At 45.9% G+C, this 21,228-nt stretch overlaps 1 protein-coding gene across 1 annotated transcript in view; it reads left to right on the top strand.

Annotated features, from left to right (window-relative positions):
* The first annotated feature begins 217 nt into the window (after positions 1-217).
* The window catches only part of ATP1B1 (ATPase Na+/K+ transporting subunit beta 1), a 30,921-nt gene continuing 9,910 nt past the window's right edge, over positions 218-21,228 (top strand). Inside the window, exons 1-2 of the mRNA XM_081002768.1 lie at positions 218-734; positions 6,696-6,824. Coding sequence (XP_080858894.1) covers positions 638-734; positions 6,696-6,824 — 226 coding nt within the window. The 5' untranslated portion in view covers positions 218-637. The remainder of the gene's footprint in view (positions 735-6,695; positions 6,825-21,228) is intronic.

Genomic DNA, 21,228 nt, shown 5'->3' with positions numbered 1-21,228 from the left:
GGTACGCAAGGGAGCGGGAAGAGCCGCCGTCGCCGACAACCTAGCCCGGCTCCCGCCATCTCCTGCGGCTCGCGCACTTGTCCTCTCCTCCGCCCCTCCGAAGCGCCACGCCCTCGCCGGCAAGGCGGCGCTCTCATTGGCTACCGGCATTTGGGTGGGCGGCGCTCGCCCCAGGAGTTGGGCAATATATCCCGCACGAGTGGGAGGGGACACAGCTAATTTTTCTCCTTGGGCAGAGCCAGGTTTCGTGCTTTCGGCTTCCCTTCCCACCCCCCCGGCTTTCTCTCTGGTTCACTCTCCCTCCACCCCGCCCCCAGGCCACCTCCTGCACCGCTTTGCCCGGCTGCCGGTCTCTCTCTTTCTCTCTCTCTCCGGGCACGGATTACTCGACACGCGCGCTTGCCCGCTTGCCCGCCCGCTCGCCCGCCAGCGCCAGCGCCACCTCGTCAGGGTGGGACGCCCCGCCGGGCACACAAAGACCTTCCGCTTGGTCCCCGCGTCGCCTGGAGAGCGCGAGCGCCCTGCCGGCGGGAATTTCGCGGAGGGGACGCTCCGAAGCGAAGGCTGTGGTCTCTGAAGGGGGACCGGACTGCAGAACTCCTGGTCGTGAAGCGACAAGCCGCGCCGACCTCCGCTCATGGCTCGCGGGAAGAAGGAAGGCGATGGCAACTGGAAGAAATTCATCTGGAACTCGGAGAAGAAGGAGTTCCTCGGGAGGACCGGGGGCAGTTGGTGTGAGTACCTTCTTCCTCCATATACGCTTTCTCTCCCTTTTTGCCCTCTCGGCTCCCGTCTTTCCAAACACCCCCCCCCCTCAGGCGGTCTTGCAGGCGAGCCGCGCGGGAAGGCAGAGCCGTAGTGCGCGCTCGTGTGTGTAGGCAGTGGGCGGCAGGTGGAAGCTCCCCTGTTCGTGCCCTGCCTGGAAATGCTTTTCCACGCGGCTAAATTGCCGCTCGCCCGCCTCATTGTGATCCGAGGCAGGCGGCTCGGAGAAGGTGCGCGAAACCTTCCCGGTCGCTTTCCTTGCCCGGCAAGGCTGGCTTCTCCCCACCCCAAGCCTCCCCTGCTGGGCAGCTTCCGACGACCGCTTGGTCGGCGTGTCGAGGAGGAAAGCGACCCGCTCTGCAGCGCCAGGGCTGTCTCGGATCGTGCGCGGTGCCAGGCTCGCGCCTTTCCCTGCAATGTGTGACTCGTCGCTCTGTGTTTTTTGCCGGGGTGTGGCGTGGTTTTGGCGTGTGTGGAAAGAAGGGTCTCATTCATTGCGTGCCTCCTCGCTATTTTGGAAGATGCACCTCGGGCTTACTAAGGCTAGCCGGCTCACTTGCTTTTCCCAGGCGCGACCGTCTAGACAGATTGGGGGGGGGAATCCCCGGCTTTCCCCTCTCTTTTTCCCCCCCGCGATGACTTGGGTCACTCCGAAGCAGCCTGTTGCCTCTGCGCTAGAGGAAAAAGCCGCTTGATTCCCATTTGCGCCTTGCTTTGCTTTCCCCGCCTGCAAAGGTCGTGCTGAAGGGCACTTGATGTAGTCAGCCAAGCCTGAGTCGTGATTGCGGGCAGGGTGGAGGGGGTGGGGGCGACGGAAAGAGGGGGGAGCCCGACACACACCCCTCTTACTCCTCCCCGCCCGCCATGCTCCTCAGCCACTGCAGATCCCTCCATTGCCCACTCAGGGAGGGGAAAGGACGCGGTAGTGGTGCCTTGTGTGTGATTGCATTATCTACCTCTCTAAAATGGCCACGATGAGATGTGATCGTTCGTGTGAACGTAAGAGAGAGAGAGAGTTAGGGTTGCCTTCCAGACTCTGCCCAACCCCAAAAGGGTTAATAATGCATCACAGCTCAAGGTTAGTCAAGGTGACACCTTCCCAAGCAAAGAGGTAATGGAAGGCTGGGTTGGGATCCCTGAGGGAATCAGAGGGTGGGGGGATGGGGTGCCACTGCAACCACCAAGGACAACCACCAAACCACCTTTGGTACTGACCACACATTTGCTTGGAAGCCAGATTTCATCCTTTTGTCATGCACACCTTTATTTGGGGGAGGCCTGCTTGAGCTGCTGGCAGCGGAGATAAAGAGAAAAGGTCAGGTGGAAAAGCAAAGGGAGCTTTAGGAATAATAAAGTCCTTGAAGGCTGTCTCCTAGCAACTAAACCCAACTTGAATGAGACTGAGGTTCAGGGCCCATTTAAAAAAAAATTAAAAAGTCAAACCTTAATGTTTTTTCATTGCTACCCTTCACGCACACAAACCTCCCCCCCCCCAACACACTTTTGCTTCCTGGTCCAGGACTGAGGCCCTTTCCCCAGTTGACCACCTTGGTTCTGCGTTGCACAAGCCGGCTCAAATGCAAAGGACACTGAAGGTTTTCAGGCAAACACACAGTTTCTCCTTCTCCATTTGCTTACACCTCTGAAAGGTGCCTGAGCATCAAACTGTTCCCACTGCTTTTCCTTCTTTCAATATGACCCTTCATAATGCTCCATGTGGCCATTGACTGTATTCTAACCTGCTTTGTGGAGAAGGTAGCATTTGTTTTGAACAGGCTCCTTTGATGACAGACAATAAGCGCTTAACACAACCCCCCTCCCTTTGTTGTTAGCAGATAGAAAAGTCTGTAGCAATACCCATAGGGGTAGAATGGAGCATGCCCAGAGCTTTTTGGCATTGGAAGCATTTAGATTTGTCTGCCCTTGAAGGGAAGGGGAGGGTGCCCTTGAATCTCCTCCTCCTCCCTCTGCTGAGGTTTCCGCAGGTGATCTTGAGTGTCTCTGTAGATCCATCCATCAGAGGAGTTTCCGTCTTATCTAGAACTTTCCATTCCCTTCTAAAACTCTTTGTGCAAATTTAGAAACATCTCTGATTACTAAGGCCAAAACAGCAAACGGATCCAAGGAAAGGGGGAGCAGAAAGATTGTTCGTAAGGAATAAGAATGGCTTTATTTAAGAGGACCTGACGTTATAAATAGCTGCTTCTTTTTAAAAAGATAGCTGGGGGGAGAGAAAAGGTTACGGTGTTATTTTTGAAATGATTCACGTATTGGTATAGGAACTTTTTTGTAGTCACGCATGAGTTTCTGCCAGCTGCTGCTGCCAGACTTGCACCGTCTCCAGCCAGTCAGTGTCCTGTTGGAAGTGCCACATATCCGGAGCTTCCCGGTTCAAATCCTTGGCCGGAGTCTGCATAGAAGGCAGATGCAAAAGGGGATTCTTGCCTAACGATGGGAGAGGAGCTGGAGTCCACAGAGAGACTGAGCTACAAAATGGGTGTTCAGACAAAATCCCGTCTTCAGAGACTCTGTTGCTTAGAATCCCTTAGAAGCAAAGATGCCTGGTTGCTGGAAGGGCCAGTAAAATGTCCCTGATTTCCTCTTTCTGAACAGCTAGAACAGCTGAGGCTCTTACCTGTGTCTTAGGAAATAAGCTGTTTTGTTTCTTTTATAACCCATGCACTTCCTTCATATAGTAGATGCCTTCCATAGCGCACAGTAGGCTGTGTACTTTGATGTGGTTGGTTCTTTGTTAACACCCTGGTCATAAATCTGACATAAAACACCTGACTCCTCACTCTCTGAAGCACTTTGATTTTATTATTATTAAAGTAAAACCTACCCACAGCACCTTGCTGTAAGCGGACATACTCTTTGGCTCGTTACAACAGCACCTCCTATGACTGTACTCTGGAAAAAATGTCCAAATCTCTCTGACGTCACAGCTATTTGCCTACTGCTGCCTGGTTACCGAAGAGTGTGTTAGCCCCAAGTGTGCGCAAAAAAAAAAAAAAGTACTGCTGCTGGTCTCCATGTCTAATTTCCCTCAAAGGAAAACGAAAACAACCCCTATTTGATTAGGGTTTCATCTTTCACCGGCAACTTCTCTATATTGGTGTTCACTCCTTTTAAAGGACTGTTTTAGCACTTTAGATAGATATTATTTCCCCCCTTCCGAAGAATATTGGGAAGTATAGTTTAAGGGTGCTGACAGTTGTTAGCAGACCCCTGTCCCCCTGAAAGAAATAAAACTATGAAAGCTCCCAGGAAAGAGGGATTGACTGTTAAACCAGAATTGTAGCTCTGTGCGGAGAATAGGATCTCATAACAACCTTCAGCACCACTTAGAATCATAGAATCTTAGAGCTGGAAGGGACCCCAAAGGTCACCTACTGCAGACCCCTGCAATGCAGGAATCTCAGCTAAAGCATCCGTGACAGGTGGCTACCCAACCTCTCCTGTTTAAAAACCTCCAAGGAAGGAGAGTCCACCACCTCTCATGGGAGACGGTTTCACTGCTGAGCAGCTCTTAATGTCAGAAAGTTTTCCCCTTAACAAGCTGCAGTTCCCAGGATTCTCTGGGAGAAGCAGTGACTGTTTAAAGTGGCCTAATACTGCTTTAAATGTGTAATGCAGATGGGGCCTCCAATGTTTTATTTATTTATTGCATTTATTTCTCAACTTCTTCTCCGACATGCATGGTTCTCCCTCTCATTTAATCCCCACAACAGGTAGGTTAGGCTGAGAAGCATTGACTGGCCCAAGGTCACCTAGTAAGTGGGGATTTGAACCCTGGTCTTCTAGGTCCTAGCCTGACGCTCTAACCGCTACACCCATTTGTAGTCTTGCACTGGGTGGATCTCTTAAGTACCAACATGTTTGCTGCTGTGGACTTCTTAGTACAAAAAACAATAGGGCATGAGTTGGCATCTTCACCCAGCAGGGCTGCCTTGTGATGCCTAGCACAGCATGTTATAGAGGTAATCCCTCTAAAGTAGCAACTGATAGAACCAGATTTCAGTATGCGCACAATTCCTGGGAACAACCCTAGTAATAAAATTTTATGTCCCCCTTTGCCTTCCCTTAACCACAACAAAAACCCTTTAATTGCATCTGTAATTTGCGTATGAATCTAGCTGATTACAACTCAAGTGCAGTCAAATGTGTGACTTTTACAAGATGCTTTTATTAATGCACTACATAAAAGCAAGCTAAAAGTTGTTTGGGCGCATAGGACCACAGGGCCACAGTTGAAATAAATGTTGGGCAAAAGGCATTTTGACTCTGGAGATCTGCCATACTTGGTGTTTCTTGATGTATTCATAGAGATGGAAGGGACCCCGAGGGTCAACTAGTCCAACCCCCTGCAATGCAGGAATATGCAGGTGGCCGGTATGGGGATTGAACCCACAACTGTGGCCTTATTGTTGCCATGCTCTAATCATCTGAGCTACATGGAATTGAATTTTCATGCATCTTCAGATATGGATGTGACTCCCCCAAACTGGGTCTGTGATGTCACAGTCACAAGCACATTTACTTGGCGGCAAGGGCTCATTTACACTGGTGCAAGAGCTTCTAGCCGCCTTCCTGTGCCTAAGAGCTCTCCGCCGTTGCATGTAGCCCAGAGTTACATGTGTATTTCTGTGTTCATAGGAACCTAGCTCTTTCCTATCATGTGTGTACGTTCTTGCCCACATGTTGTGGTCTACTGCAAAGCAGGGGTTGGGCAGGTATGATAGGTCCAAGGTTCACTCCATGACCCGCTATGTTTAGAGCCTATTATAGTGAGACCCACAATAAAATTCTGCAGTGGATCCTCCTTTCTTAAAGGAATGCTCCACTTTGAATTTCCAACCAGTCAATTTCTCTAAGTAGGGCATTCCACTCTGTTCCTCCTCTCCATGTTCTGTTTTCCTTTCTCAGTGATCACCCTACATTCTGTGCCTCCTACACGTGCTCAGACCTTTCAGACTGTTTCTTCCCCCCTCATGGTTTTTGTAAATACTTCTGCAAACCTCAACATTTCGCCAGCCACCCGGATGCTTCCCTGTTGTTTCTTGGGGTCCCCATTTTGACTGCAGTCCTATTGGCACTCACTGCTTGTGTTCACTGTTAGAATTTGTGGTGCTGGGGCAAAGAGATAACTGGATTTGAACCCCACCAAGAACCTAAGTAGATCAAACAAAAAATCCACCCAAGTCCAGTATTCTGTTTCCAACAATGGGCAGAAAGCAGTGTTCGCGAAGCTACCAGCATGAGTTTGACCAAACTGCGGGAGGCAGTGGAAGACAGGAGTGCCTGGCGTGCTCTGGTCCATGGGGGCACGAAGAGTCGGACACGACTAAACAACAACAAAATTAATTTTTCTGCACTTGGAGGTTCTACATGTCTGTCATGGCTAATAACCATCAATGAACAGACCTATGGCCCACAATTTTTTCTGTCCTATGTAAGATTAAGGCCATTGAGCTCTACAGAACTTCTAAGTAAATGTGCTTAGTATTGCTCCCTCTGTGAGCAGCAGTCCTGACTCTCTGCCAGAGAGAAAGAGAGAGATATGATACCACAAATAGTATTTTCAGGTCTGTCCAGGCTATTTTCAATGACGTGTTATTCTTTGAGGGCATTGCCTTTGGGGAGCTGTAACAGGATTTCCTGTAGCCCTCCAGATGTTGCTGGACTCCAACTCCTATCATCCTTCCCCACTGGCCATGCTGCTTGGAGCTGATGGGAGTTGAAGTCCAACAACATCTCTGGTTGGGCTCCATCACCTTTGAACCCCCTTCCAACTCCGTGATTCTTTAATTGCAATTGTTGCAGAACTTGGCGCTTGTAATGTTGAGAAACTGCTGGATACCCAAATGGCCTCTTGCATAATTAGCCTTCCATCCTTGACTGTTATGTGTTTATTTTTTCTCTTGCCACAGTTAAGATCTTACTCTTCTATGTGATCTTCTACGGCTGCCTGGCTGGTATCTTCATTGGGACCATTCAAGTCATGCTGCTCACCATCAGCGAATTCGAGCCCAAGTATCAGGACCGAGTAGCACCCCCAGGTAACAATGTGCACTGATGAGGGGCGCTGGTCAAACTCAACCCCCCCCCCACACACAGAAGGAGTGGTGTGTGTTTGCTTATTTTGCCGCAGCGGATTTTATTTAGAGCTGCTGGATTTTGACTGCCTCTTTCAATAGCTGCATGGCCTTCTTTATTTCCTCAAAACTTGTAGGGTCAGGCACAGATGAACTGGTAGTGTACTGTAACAAAGAAGGACATTTTGGCTTGCCTGTTGTTTCACTAGGAAGCAGAGCCTGCTCAATCTCAGGCAGCAGGATCTACAGAGAGCAGCAGATCTGGCTCCCAAGGAATGCATCACCCATTACTACTACTACTACTTCTGCTGCTGCTGCAGTGGCAGCAATGGCTGCGTCACACTCCTTGGGGGCCAGATCTGCCACTTCCTCTGCGCTCCCCCCCCCCCACAGCAGTGCCGCTTCTCTTGGTGAATAGGAGGCACCGCTAATCTTCTCCCGCCCCTAGTAAAGAATTGGTGGGGGCTGCCTTCTGGGGTCTCCCAGGCTCTGTATCTTCCTGGTGAGACTCAGAACAGGCTTTTTCTCTCTCCACCGACAGCCTTCGATTCCGACTTAAACCGTTGGGTAAGATTGATTTCCCCTCTTGTTCCTGACGTAGATCTTCACTCATCTCTTCTTTGCTGGCTGGGGTGCATGTGTCATTTTTTGTGGTTTGCCTCAGGTGCCAAAATGCCTTGGGCCAGCCTTGCTAGAAAAGTGTGCCCTCCAGTTCTCGGTGTAATTTCCCAATGGGTTTTTATCTCGTTGCTCCTCTAGTAAGTTCAGGTAAGTTCAGAGCAACAACCTCTGTGACCTTAGTTAGGCCAAGATTGCTTTGCTCAAGGCTTTATAACAGAGTTGAGTTTTAAGGCTGGGCATCCAAGCCCAATACTCTAACCCGATAGTCTTCCACCTTTTCAGACCTGAGACCCACCTTTAGCCTCCTATGTGCATTTTGGGGGACCGCTTCTTAGTTTTGAACCATATATTTGTATTTGTGGTGCCGTTTGGGCCCACCTCAGGTATAGCTGTGATTCATTAGAGCAAGGCTAGAGAAGCTGTGGGGATAGATGTGCAGTTGGGCTCCAAGTCCCACTGTCCCTCACCATTGGCCATGGGCAGAAGTCCAACAACATCTGGAGGACCTCAGGTTCCCCACCTGTGATTCAGTAGTGAGCTCTGTTCCACCAACTGAAGACCATTCAGTCTTCAACTGATGGGCTGGGAGCCAAAGTTAGTTGGGACCTCATCTTTAGTGGCACAATTACCACTTGTTATTATGGTTTACTCTCCATTAAAAAAAGTGTGGATAGGGGAGAGAGAAGGGTCACTTCCAGACTATTAGTATTTGGTGGGAGGGATTGAATCACTGGCTGCCTATTTAGATTTGCTCTATTAAAGTGGATTAAAGTGCTAATGTGCTCTGACACAACAAATTCACTTTCTAAGAAAGCAGACTTTTATTGCTTAGGGCACGCCAGCTCTGAGAGCTCCAGAAATGAAGATGAAGGACTCCTATCTCCCTCATAGTTGTATGGCATCAAATATTTCAGGAGAAGCTGCTTCTGGTAAAATTCTCTCTTCTACATACCTGTTGAAGGAGCAAGAGCCCTGCTGCTCACCTTTGCTTCTGGGCACTCTGGAGAGAAAATCAGGAAAAGGCAAAGCTGTGCATCAGCTAATGTAAACTTGATCCTTTGTTGCATATTAGGATTCTGTGTCTGATTAGACTGCAGACCATTCCACATGGGCTTATTTGTGCTTCATCTTCATGGTACAACGTCCAGAGGGGCAGTTGTGTTAGTCCGCTGCAGCAAAAAACACATAAGGAGTCTTGTAGCACCTTCAAGACTAACATATTTATTATGGCCCAGGCTTTTACAGAACAGAACCCACTTCATCAGACACATGAAGTTGACAGGCGTGTGTGTACACACATATGCTAGTGTAGTGGGGGGGGGGGGAGTAGCGAGCAATTGGGTCAAATGGCAGCAAAAACCAGAAAGTGCAGCCAGTCACAATTCAGTTAAGTGACTGCTAATTGATAATAATGCAACCATTCTAGTGTTGCTAAGTTAATTTAAAGTTTCCATTCTTCAACAAAGGCACTTTAAAGGGAGACTTCCCGCATGAAGCCACTGAATTACAATTAATCAAGAAGTTTGATTCTGTCTGTTTGGACGTGAAGAGGGACTGTGTTGTCTTGTCCCACTACATGTGCTAATCAGCGTACCAAACATGGGTGATTATGGGATCACCAGTTACTGCTGCTGGGAAGGGTCACTGTGCTTATTTTGCACACACCAAACTTTTAATCGAATTAGGAACATAGGAAGCTGTCTTGTACCAAGTCAGATCTTTGGTCCTTCTAACTCAGTATTGTCTGCACTGACTGGCAGCAGTTCTCTCCCATCCCACCTGGAAATGGCGGGGATTGAATCTGGAACCTTTTGCATGCAAAGCAGAGGCTCTACTACTGAGCTACAGCCTTTCCCCAGCTGTCACAGACCATACATTTTGCATTTAATTTCCATTTTACTCTACTGTTTTAACCATTCACACCCATAAGGAATATTATATACCTGCCAACTGAGAATAATATCTCAATTATGAAGGGGGGTCTAGTCCACAAGAGCTTATGCCATAACAAATGTGTTAGCCTTTAAGGGGCCACAAGAATATTTGTTGTCTATGTGGCACAGTACCTTCCTGGTGCCTTGAGTTACTTCTTGTGGATTGCAAACACATCTAAGCTGTGTTAAGCACTGTCACTCATCACAGGGCAAACTGGGTTTCCCACCAGGTATTTGCTGTCTGCTTGCCATTTCAGGCTAAAAGTAGGCGGTTCTACTTTCAGTTCAGTCATGACTCTGTTAGCATTTAACCATTTGTGCAGACTGCACAATAAGATTCTCTGCCAAAAGGATATGGACCTTTATCTCGGATGTTCACAGGGTGGGTGGGGCATGTCTCTCTAGATATTGCTGGATTCCAATTCCTATCAGCCTCAGCCAGCAGGGCCCAAAGGTTGATACAATGGGAGTTGTGGAACAGTAAGAGCTTGAAGGGCTCTGGGTTCTCAACCTGCAGCTTACAGTCTGCATTAGGGAAGAAAACACTGTGATTCAGATCAGCAACGATGCAGAAGGGGATCATTTAGTGAACGGAGGGGACACAGTTAGGGCAGTTCAGAAAAGCCATTGCTTTTCTGTTAGAAATATTTAGTGGAAGAAGGAGCAGGATGAATGCAGGATAAAAGGATGTTCTGGAATAGGGTGCAGCCTGGCACAAGGCACACAAAAAATGGAAAATGGAAAGAATTTTCGTTTCAGTTCATTTCAAACTTTTATACACCATGCTTCCTTGCAAATTTATCTAAAGCGGTCTACAAATTTAAATCTCAACAACAAGAATACAAGAATTCCATGAAACCATTAACAGGAGAGTGGAAAATTCCTAAAGTTAATTTATGCCTGAAAGACATAAAATCATAAAAACGCCTCTGAGGGTGTCCTAACCTGGCATCTAAATAAGAGCAGAGCGAGTGCCAACCATGTTTCTTGAGGAGGGTATTTCACAAGTGAGGTGCCAGTGATGAAAAGGCTCTGCCTGTCCAGGAGGTGTCACTACTGGCAAATGGGCATGAGCTGATAAAATGCACACTGTGCCACTGATGATAGCTGGACAACAGATGATTGTGTGCAAAACAGAATATTGTAAAGGAGTAGAAGTTACCTGAAGATGAGGGAAGGGTTAGTTCTGGTGGATTCTCATCTCCTGCGTATTCCTCTTCGCAGCTTAGAGGCAGGACTATCCCCAGCACAGCAGTTCTCTGTTCATATATGAACCAAGGAACAATAATGTGTGCATACAGTCCAGGAGTAAATGTTAGCACAGTTGTGGACAGTGTGTGTGTATGTATATATATATATATATATATATATATATATATATATATGGCACACATCCTTAGATTCAAAAGCAGCCCCAAAGTAAACGAGAGAATGATGTGCTGTCACTGAGTCTAATAATCCCTAAAGGGGCAATTACTGGTTTAGAGTAATGCCTAGCTTCATTTAAAGCTACCAAGGCACAGCATGCAGGGCTTGATCCTGGCTCCATTGCAGGGGACAAGACACCCAGCATAAGTTGTGGGTAGTATCCAACACTTCCTGTCTGCAGTGGCATCTCCTTGCATAGCATAACACCTCCCCCTTTCCTTCTGCAGCTTCCCATGCCCTCAAAATCTGCTCCAGGGAGCCAGAGGACCCCCTGGAGCAGATTTGGGGGGGGGGTAAAAGGGGAAAAGTGGGGAAGGGAAAGTCTCACTGAATGAGAGGAAAACCACTTGCAGAGTGTTGGATACAACCTTAACTTTCTGCCATCCCTCACGTGCCAACCCAAGCGGCCCCCTTGAGTGCTTGCTGTCTGGTGCTGGGAGTCTTAAGTTGTGCTCAGAACATCTGCTTTCTAATCTAGGCTAGCTGCTAAATAAGTTAACTACCTTCCGTTTTGCCCCTTGGGCTATAATCTGAATTTTGCTTATTCAGATGTTGAAACTGTCCATTACACTTGTCTAGAAATATGTTTAGGATTGGAGTGGCGTTGGTTGGGCTGGGGAACAATCTGTGACATGAAAGGATAACATGAAACTTCACAGGGGTCTTGACTTTTAGCTTATTTGTTAGCCCCTGTGAGCACTGATAAACTAGCATGATCCCCACTAGTATGAATATTTCATTGATAATTATTCGCTGATGAAGACTTTATTCCAAAACAGTTGAACTATTCCAGATATATTGTCCTTTTGAGACTTCGGAGAGATGTCTTCCTTTGAGACTTTTGTGAGACGTCTTCCTTTGAAAGATGACTTGGCGTTCCTCGCTATTCATTGATTTGTTTGATTCTTTGACTCTGATACATATAACTTGTAGTTACTTGTATATTTTGTGAGATGTGTTGTATGATATACACATTATTTTGAAGTGGCTTATTTGTATATTTTGAATGACATCATAACCGATTATATATTCACTAACGGTTAGTAGCCAGCGTGTTGCATTTGCATTTTTTGTAGATTGTTACGTTTTGCAACACGGGGGTTTGTGTTTGTTCAGACCCATGTAGCTCTGGCATGGAGAAACTAAAGCTTCCATGACTATTTTTTTTGGGGGGGGGGGGTGCTTTAAATGTAGGGTGTGTACACAGTCATTGAGAAAATGACTGTTAACCTGTGCCTATAAGCTGGCCATATGTAAGTAAGCAGGATGATTTGACAGAACAGCAACTACCCTGCTTGCTCCACCAAGCCTCTATCAAGCATTATCCATTCCCAGCAGTTAGTAGGAACCAGCTGTGTGTGTGCGCGCATGGAGTCTTGCAACTGCTAGTTTCCACATTACAAATGACCCCAGGGTTGCTTGATGCTGGAGGCAGTCATCATTTATGCCTCCCTCCTTCCCTCCCTCCCTCTTGCTCACTATAAAACTCTTCAGAAGCTTTAAATAGCAGTATAATATTTAAACGGCCGCAGCAGCACTGCCAGAATGCTGCTTGGTGGGCTAACTCCCACTGCGAAATGCATTTCCTCCTTACTGAATCCCCAGCAAGGCCTACACACACTCATGTTGAGATCAAGTTGAACCACTGTGTTTTTTCCATTGGCTGCCCCCATTTTAAGCAAAGACGTCGGTTCAGGATGCAAGTTGGAACAAATGTTGGAACATTGTATTTTTAATGCTACTGTAGCTGGTCGCTGTTCCTTGTAGCAGTGAGTAAACAGCTCTCACAAGTGCAGGTGGCAAGCACAGTATTAATTCTCAATTATTGGGGTGATCAGGCATAGGTAGCAGACAAAGGGTGGTCTCCGACTATCTTTTTCCGTCTCTGCCAGGATTTTTGCTTGCACAGAACTCACCACCACCACCACTCCCCACCCTGTCCCGGAGTCTGTTCTGGAGGATTATGGGGAAAACCAAGAGCCAGTTTAAGTGGCATGCAGAGGGCGACTAGGGGAAGTTCTGTTGTGCCAGTGAAAATCCTTATGCAGATGGAATGAGTTACTTGGATATAGTCCAAGGACCCTACTCTAAATGCACCTGTGCATTTTCTCCCATAAATTAAGTAAGGCCCTCGAGGACACTGTTGAAGGCAAAACTGAACACTTTTGACACTGGGTGGCCCAGCCACTATCAACAGAGGTAGCCTAAGCTTCTGGGGGGTATATTGTTTACCACAATCCCCTCCAGGGACTGTTGTCATACGAGAGCCCTACACATGTACTGGTGGATGTTTTGCTAGGACTGTAATATAAATGGCAAACATTAGGCTACTCAGTGGACTACGCAGTTCAATATATTATGCGAAGTAGCTATCATTTTAAAGAAAAACATTATGCATGGAATTCTAAAACATTGAATAATAAGGGTTTGAAAAGTTCAATCTGGGAGTATTTATACCTCAAGCAATAATCTGATAAATTGGTGTTGCACGCCACATTGCTAGATTTCTCCTACTGTGTTGTCTAGAGTCATCCATTGTCCCTTATTTTTAAAGTGTCATTATTCTAGGTTATCTTCTTTGATCACTCGTAGCTGAGTAATATTGTCTTCCATAAACACGGTTTTAACAATGAGTCCGAAAGTGACTGTGGAGGCTAATTCTGGACCCACGCGTCCTTCCACTGTGGGGACATTGGTTCCCGGGTGGGAGTTGATCATGGTTTGGATTTGCCAAGCCTGCCTTCCTCTTAGGACGTTTCTCCCTTGTATCCTGAGTTTGAGTGTCTTCAAAGTCCATGACACCTTTGACAAAGGTGGTTCTTCAATTGGAGCACTCGCAGGCCAGAGTTTCCCAGTTGTCGGTGTTTATACTACTTTTTTTTAGATTTGCTTTAAACCTCTTTTGTTCACCACCAGCATTACGCTTTCCATTTTTAAATTCGGAATAGAGTAGTTGCTTTGGAAGATGACAATCAGGCATCCGTACAACATCACGTGATGATCTAGCGAGTGAGTCTAGATTATAATTGCTTCATAAAACACATCCTGCACCATACCCCTTATATCAGTACACCACAGTTTTGTTTATTATTTCTTTATTTCATAAAATTTATACATCACTTGATTTTTTTATTTAAAAACCCTCAAAGTGATTTACGAAAGATAAAACAGTAAAAATTGGGGGGGAATTACAACCCTGCTTTAAAGCATACATGTTGAATCATAACTCTCTAGAGTGACTTGGATCCTTGGATCATCATCAACATTTTTAATTTGTATACCATCTTTCTATCTTACAATACTCAAGGCGGTTTACAAGCTGAAGAAACAAAAAATGTACATCTTATAACAATCTAATGCAGTACAAAAATTTGATAATAAAACAAAACTTTAAAATAAGCAACCTACATCAAAAAAGTAACATCTAGCTATCATTAGAATAGTATAAAATAATATCAACGTATAAAAGTTAAACAGAAAACCACTCAACAGTTACAATAAATTTCCAAACTATAATCAATGAAACAACGGCAAGCCACAGCACATAAAATAATACAATACAAATTGAGAAGCAGAGACTAGAGGGTGGAGCAAGGCAGGTGGAAGAAGGCCTTGCCTAGTCTCTCCCCTCACAGTTCTTCCTCCAGGCGCAGTTTCCTTATGAAGAATCCCAGGGCCAGGGGGTGGGGCAAGGCAGGTGGAAGGAGGCCTTGCCTGATGAAGTCTCTCCCCTCACAGTCAGCATCTCTTTATTTCCACTTTAAGAGGAAATATTCCCATCTTTAGTTATATGAACTTTTATCGGGATGGAAACTCGGAGTCACCCTCATGTGATTTCTTTTGCGTCCCCATCACCCCCAGTTCTTCTTTTAAATTCCCTCTCTCCCACCCCCAAATTTAAAACTGGAATTACCTGCTGCTCTTACAAGTAACCAGTAGCGGGCACTTAAAAGTTTGCAAAAATAGCTTACCCCCGGCTAAAAAAAGGGGCGGATGTCTACGGGTGAATGTCTGCTTTATTTACAAAATCAAAAGAGGTTTATGAGCCTAACAAAAGTGAAACTCTTAACTTCTTTTTAAAATTTAAATTTATCTACAGCATTGCAAAATTATGTAAGAGGTGATTTTCCACATATTGAAGAAATAGGGGTCAATGAACAATGTAGCTTGCAATAACCTAGTGGAAACTTCTGCTATATAATGAGTTAGCAATCAAGGCAGCAGTGGACGAAAGGGGCCTATTGGGCTTCAATCTTCAGCTGCACACTTCTTTTGGGTCCGGAACCACATCGTTACTTCTGTGGTCACTTGCACAAAGTAAGACAGACACAGAAGGGAAGGGAAGACACAGAAGGGAAGTAAGACAGACACAGAAGGGAAGGGAAGACACAGAAGGGAAGTAAGACAGACACAGAAGGGAAGGGAAGACACAGAAGGGAAGTAAGACAGACACAGAAGGGAAGGCTTGCATAGTGGTGAAGGGCTGCGGACCAGGAAATTCCTGCCAGAAACTGACCAGGAGGTCTTCCATGGCTGCTACAATTTAAAGCATATGATGGCAGCATGATTGCACTACTAACAGCTTATGGAAAGCAGCAAAATGGCAGTGAGTATCTGGTCTCTGAAATAGCATTTAGAGCAACTTTAGAGTTTCCTATCTGAGATCTCTTTGGCCTCTTTGCACCTTATTAGGCATTACAACATGCAGCAATAGAAGCGGACTCTCTGCAATAAATGGTAATGTCCAAACATGCCTTTCTCCCACAAGGGAAATGTACTAGTGGCTCTTTCCAGGCATTTCCACTACATGTTGCAAAGTCTTACTTGCATGTCTGCTCCTTTACAGATGTAATGCTAGAAGTTACCCCCCTAAGACTATCTGCACACAACTTCATATCTGCATACCATACACGGTGTGTTTGTAGCCATTCTGCTCCTTATGCCGTGCAGGCTGCCATTATTGTGACAGCCAGGATGCTGGCTGTGTGATTAAGGGCACAGCAGCTATCCCATGCTTGAGCATTCCAGGTATGTTAGAAGTTTCCAGCAGAGAGGACGGATAGCAATCTCACGGTGTGTTGTGATGTCTCTGTTGTAGTCTCACCGTTGCAATGGTAGGCATCCCAATGGGAATCATATGGGAAGACAGCCCTGTCATGCTCGGATCCTGCTTATGGGCTTCCCGTAGGTATCTGGTTAGCCACTCTGGGAATAGGATGCTTCTGGGCTAGACTAGATGAGCTATAGCATGATCCAGCAAGATCTCTCGAGAAGAACTGCACTATGGCTAAAATGCCTTTTTTGGCTAGTACCATTTCAAGCACATCGCCTCTTCTGTGTGCCTGCTGTCCCTTGTGGACAGCCATAGCATTTCAGTATTTCTGAGCCGATGGTTCTAGCCAGTCATGTCTGCCAGTGTCAATTGCCACCACACTGGTTTTCCATTAACTTGGGTCAAACCATGAGAGTGACAAGAGAGCGGATGGCAAACTGGGATGGTCATATGTCTTAGTTTACATAGGATAGTCCTCCATTTGAAGGGCTGTCTAGTCCAAGCCTGGTTTAAAGAGACAAACCACCAGAAGGCAGGAGTCTTGATGTTGCCCATCAGTGAGGAGACTGAACAGGCACAGTTTCCTCCACTAGGGTGAGGTGTATGGTATTTCTATTAAACTTATCACAATCATTTCTAAATTTGCATCTATACTTATGAATTAACACACTCGAGTGTTTGCTCCTCTTCTGCAACCCTTTCCCCTGTGATGCATTTTCTCTTTTTTTAGCAATGCATAAATGGTTATCCTAAGACTAAGATTGCAGCCAACATTATATAGTGCCACTAGGTGGAAACCTTTTTCAGTATCTTATAATTGGCATGATAACTAGCTTAGGTTAGGACCATGACACTTAAAAGTATTGCCTAATGTTTACTGTTTTGCTGCCTTAACCTTTGATGTCAGTTGTCGTGGGCATTTCTGTTGTAACAGAAATAGAGCATACTGTAGGAATTATGTTGAGGATCATGTATGCTCAACCCAGTCTTGATCAAGGCCTGATTAAGGACTGATTTAACACCGCAAAATTCCTACATAAAAGGCAATTTCTGTAGGAATTTGCCAGAGATTCTTTTATGTAACATGTAACAGTAGTGGTATGTGGATTTTTCACTGTGTATTCATAGACACCAATGATGTACGTGAACCAGAAACTCAGATAAGAAGTCATGACATGCACTCTGTGGATTTGGTTTCTAGAAATTCCAGCAGGAAGAGAGTCTGTCTCAGCCCCAGAATTCGTACATGAATGAAAAAAGCCCTCAGTTTCTCAAGAGGGACAGTGAGGTGGAGCCGTTAAAGTGTTGGGACCAGGAGACCATGGTTTAAAACCCCACTCAGCCATGAAGCTCACTGGGTGACCTTGGACCATTTGCATCCAGCCTCACCTACCTCACTGGCGAATCATGAGGGTAAAAGGGAGAATGAGGTCCAATGGGCTGACATCTTACTTGGACCCCCCCAGGCCTCTCATCGCTTGGGCTCCCCCAGTAGCTGTGCTGGTGCAGCCACTATTTGCCTGCTATCACTCACTCATGGGCTTATCTATTAGTGCTGTAAAGGGCTGGCTGTTGTGGTGCTGTTTTACTCCTCCCATTACAGCACCACCACCAGGTAAGCCTGCTTAACTTCAGGGAAGGCCAAGGCTGATGATGGAAGCAGCACTGCTGCAGGGTGTGTGTGTGTGTGTGTGTGTGTAACCAAGTGGTATTGGGCATTGCAGGGGCAATCGATATTGAGGAGGGACCACTGCCAAGCACACCCTGCTCAGGGCTCTAAAAAACTGGACCTGAGCTTGTCCTCACTGCTCATTTTTTGGGAGCTATCATGGTGTTAATCCCTATTTTATTAACTTGGCAGAACCACATAGCTCTCTGTGTCTAAAAACAATTTGTGCCCCTTCAATTGGCTCCTTGCTGTGCTCTTGGCTTCACCACGGGGAAAAACGACTCTATCTAGTGCCGAATGTAGACTTGCTGGGTTTGGATGAGTTATTTGAGCCTGTGACTCTTGTCCAGCTCCCTGAGCTGAAGGTATCGTGCCAGGATCTGTGCCTCTCTAGACCACCTGGCAAGATTGGCCGAATGTCCTAGTGAACAAAAATGGAAGATGGGGCCATAGAATTTGGTGCTCCTGCACAGCTTGTGGAGTTGATGGTTCCAGTGTGGAGAGGACTGCCTTCCCTTAGTAACTTCAGGGCTTGCTAATTTCAGTTTGTAGATGTACAGTTCAGCTGTGATATTTAATTCCTCTCTTTACCCTTGTGCTCATTTAATAATGAGAAGACTGACATGCTTATTATTTTCAGCCCAGAACATCTTGCTATCCCGCTTAGATTAGAATATAGCCTGGTTTGCTCAGTTGGTTAGAGCATGGTGCCGATAACACCTAGGTTGCAGGATCAATCCCTGTATGGGCCACCTGCATATTCCTGAATTGCAGGGGGTTGGACTAGATGGTCCTCGAGGTGCCTTCCAACTCTACAATTATATTCCATACTATGGCTACCTTGCTCCTGAGAGCTGTGATGAGTGCATGTTCTGAGAGGCACATACCCAGACAAAAGCTCGTCACCACATCCTACCTCTCAATCAGCAACATGTTACTGCTTCCCCTTTTCCTGTGGGGTGGAAGTTCTTAGACCCTGTCTAGGCACTCGTGCCCTGCTGCTCACAATTCAAAGTCCAGCAGTCTGGATTTTTAAAAGGCATGCTGACCCAAGCAACTTTTTGGAATATTTGGGCAGTTGGTCTGGGGTCTGTTTGCAATGCATAAAGAAGTCCATATTTTAAAATGGCATCCAGTCCACCTGCTGCCAAGGAAAAATGGTTGTCAGGGTCTCAGAACTGCTCACAGTGTGTCTCATATGCTGACACTTTGAACGACTGCTGGCATATACTTAGTTATTCAGTAATTATTAGCAATAATGATGGAGAAAGGGGCAACCACATTTGGAAAGAAGGTGGAATCCTGTATGTAACTAGTTGTAACTGAACAGTTAATTCCACCATGGGTATTAAACTCGCTTTCTTAGGAGGTGTACCTATAACCGGCTCTTCTTGATTCTCTTTGATGGAATACAAACAGCTGTAACCTTTCACCAGATAAATCTCGGAACCTGCTGAATGGCTGACCTTGTTAAACATTCCAGGATTTCAGTCGAACTGTTGTTGTCTCCTGATCTCCCTCATCTTTTTCAAAAAAGCATTTTGCCTTGATTTTTATCACTGAAAGCCACATTCGGGTGTTTTAATAGAAAGGTGTGGTATGAACATTTAAATAAATAAATAAATGCAGTGAGTTGGGTCCAGAGTTTATCCTACTTGGAGGTAACCCATAGTAATCGAGGGGACATGCATTAATCATGACCCTCAATGCTGACTATGCAATTGGGTAATGATGCAGAACTTTGGCCAGCTTGATAGCAATTAATATTAATCTCTAGGCAATAATTTTGCCAGTCTTATCTTTATCAGCCTAACCTATCTATTTTATTCATAGGACTGCTTTAACATTATTCTCTGTCTGCTGACTTTATTTGCAACCAATCATTTCCTGCTTGTCAGTTATTGTAATCTGCTTTCTTAGTAACGGAGCATCACACTGGAAACTTTCCACTTCATTTGATTTATGACTCTGATGGTTCTGGGAACAAATGCTACACCGGGGAGAAAGGAAATACTCTTGTTTCAAAGGGGAAACCTACTGAATGGTCTCTACTGCAGGATCCTCATTCAAACGCACTCGGACGAAGCTTGACTAACAGCGCTCATCCCTAATGTGGTAGCTTTTCCACATGCAGGAAGCTTTTTAACACAGTTCTCTATGATCCAGTAGTTTAAAGTGATTCACTCTAGTTAGGACTGTAGCACATGCCTTTTCTTCATGAATCAGCCCTCAGAATAGCAGCAAAACAAATGAATCTGCTTTCATCCCCGGGGTCCGCAGGGTCCCAGTGGGTGCCTTAAGTGGCTGCCAGCTGGACTTGCCTTTGGTAAGTGTGAGCTACTGGCACGATGTTTATTTCCTGAATTCTTTAGTAGCATTTGGGTGCCTTTCTCCTCCTGCTTCCTGTCGTACATGCCCACACTGCATTGTTGGTCTAAGGTTACTGAGAAGGGCAGGGCTGTTGGAAGGAGTTATTCTTGTTTGCCCTTTAGCAAGAGCCAGGACACATTTATTTACTTTGGAGAGGTAGGCATGCAGTGCAAAGCTGTGGAAAGTATAGGTGGAAATAAATTAAGCCGTGTGTGTGTGTGTGTGTGTGTGTGTGTTGGATTGTATCTTAAGAATTAATGAAAGATTTCTGTTTAGTTCTCAAATAGCCTGTAGAGACAAATGGCGTTTCTGTTTTTAGAATAGTAAGGTGCAAACAATTTCTTTGTAGTGTGCGAGCCTTTTCATGGACTGAGCTTTCCAGTGCTGCACTAATCCATGTTTACTAGGAAAAACATGTGTGCTGCTGTAATGTCTGAACTGTGGCACGAGTGTTTTTCCTGTGACATGGAATAGGCAGCCGCACCACTCAGCAGAAATAATTTTGCACGTGCAAGAATTTCAACTACAGGGGGAAATGTAGTGAACCTGAGACAGCTGGGAATAGTTGATCAACAAATTGTTGTAGCCCTTGACTACCATTATTAATCTTCCAGGTATGGGGATGAACTCTGGCATGAGAACTGATTTTATTATAGAGACCCAATTTAAGATAGTCAGAAAACAGAATGTATATTGGGGTGGTGGATGGCTGCGATAAACCAGGGGTCATGACATGTTGTTCTCACCCATCCCAGATGAGGAGTGAAATCTGCTTTTATGGTAAAGTATTTAACTATGGTTTACCATGTTGCACAAACTGGGCCACTGCAGAACAGTCTGTCTGAGCACGGAGAACTTGGTTGTAAAATAGCAGTATAGTGGTACCTCAGGTTAAGAACTTAATTCTTTCTGAAGGTCCATTCCTAACCTGAAACTGTTCTTAACCTGAAGCACCACTTTAGCTAATGGGGCCTCCCGCTGCTGCTGCGCCACCGGAGCACAATTTCTGTTCTCATCCTGAAGCAAAGTTCTTAACCCGAGGCACTATTTCTGGGTTAGTGGAGTCTGTAACCTGAAGCGTATGTAACCCGAGGTACCACTGTACCCTTAACAGTCCACAAAACCATTCTTGGATCACCCCAGATTTTACGACTCATTCCCCTACCTGGGAATCTCTCACAGGATAAGAACATAAGAAAAGCCTGCTAGATCAGGCCAATAGCTCATCTAGTACAGCATCCTAAGTAGACAACCAGATGCTGTAAAGGGGAGCTCACAAGCAGGACCTGAGGA

This window comes from Podarcis pityusensis (genome assembly GCF_964106645.2).
Source record: "Podarcis pityusensis genome assembly, chromosome: 4".
Classification (NCBI taxonomy): Eukaryota; Metazoa; Chordata; class Lepidosauria; order Squamata; family Lacertidae; genus Podarcis; species Podarcis pityusensis.
This window is presented reverse-complemented; position numbering and strand designations above follow the sequence as displayed.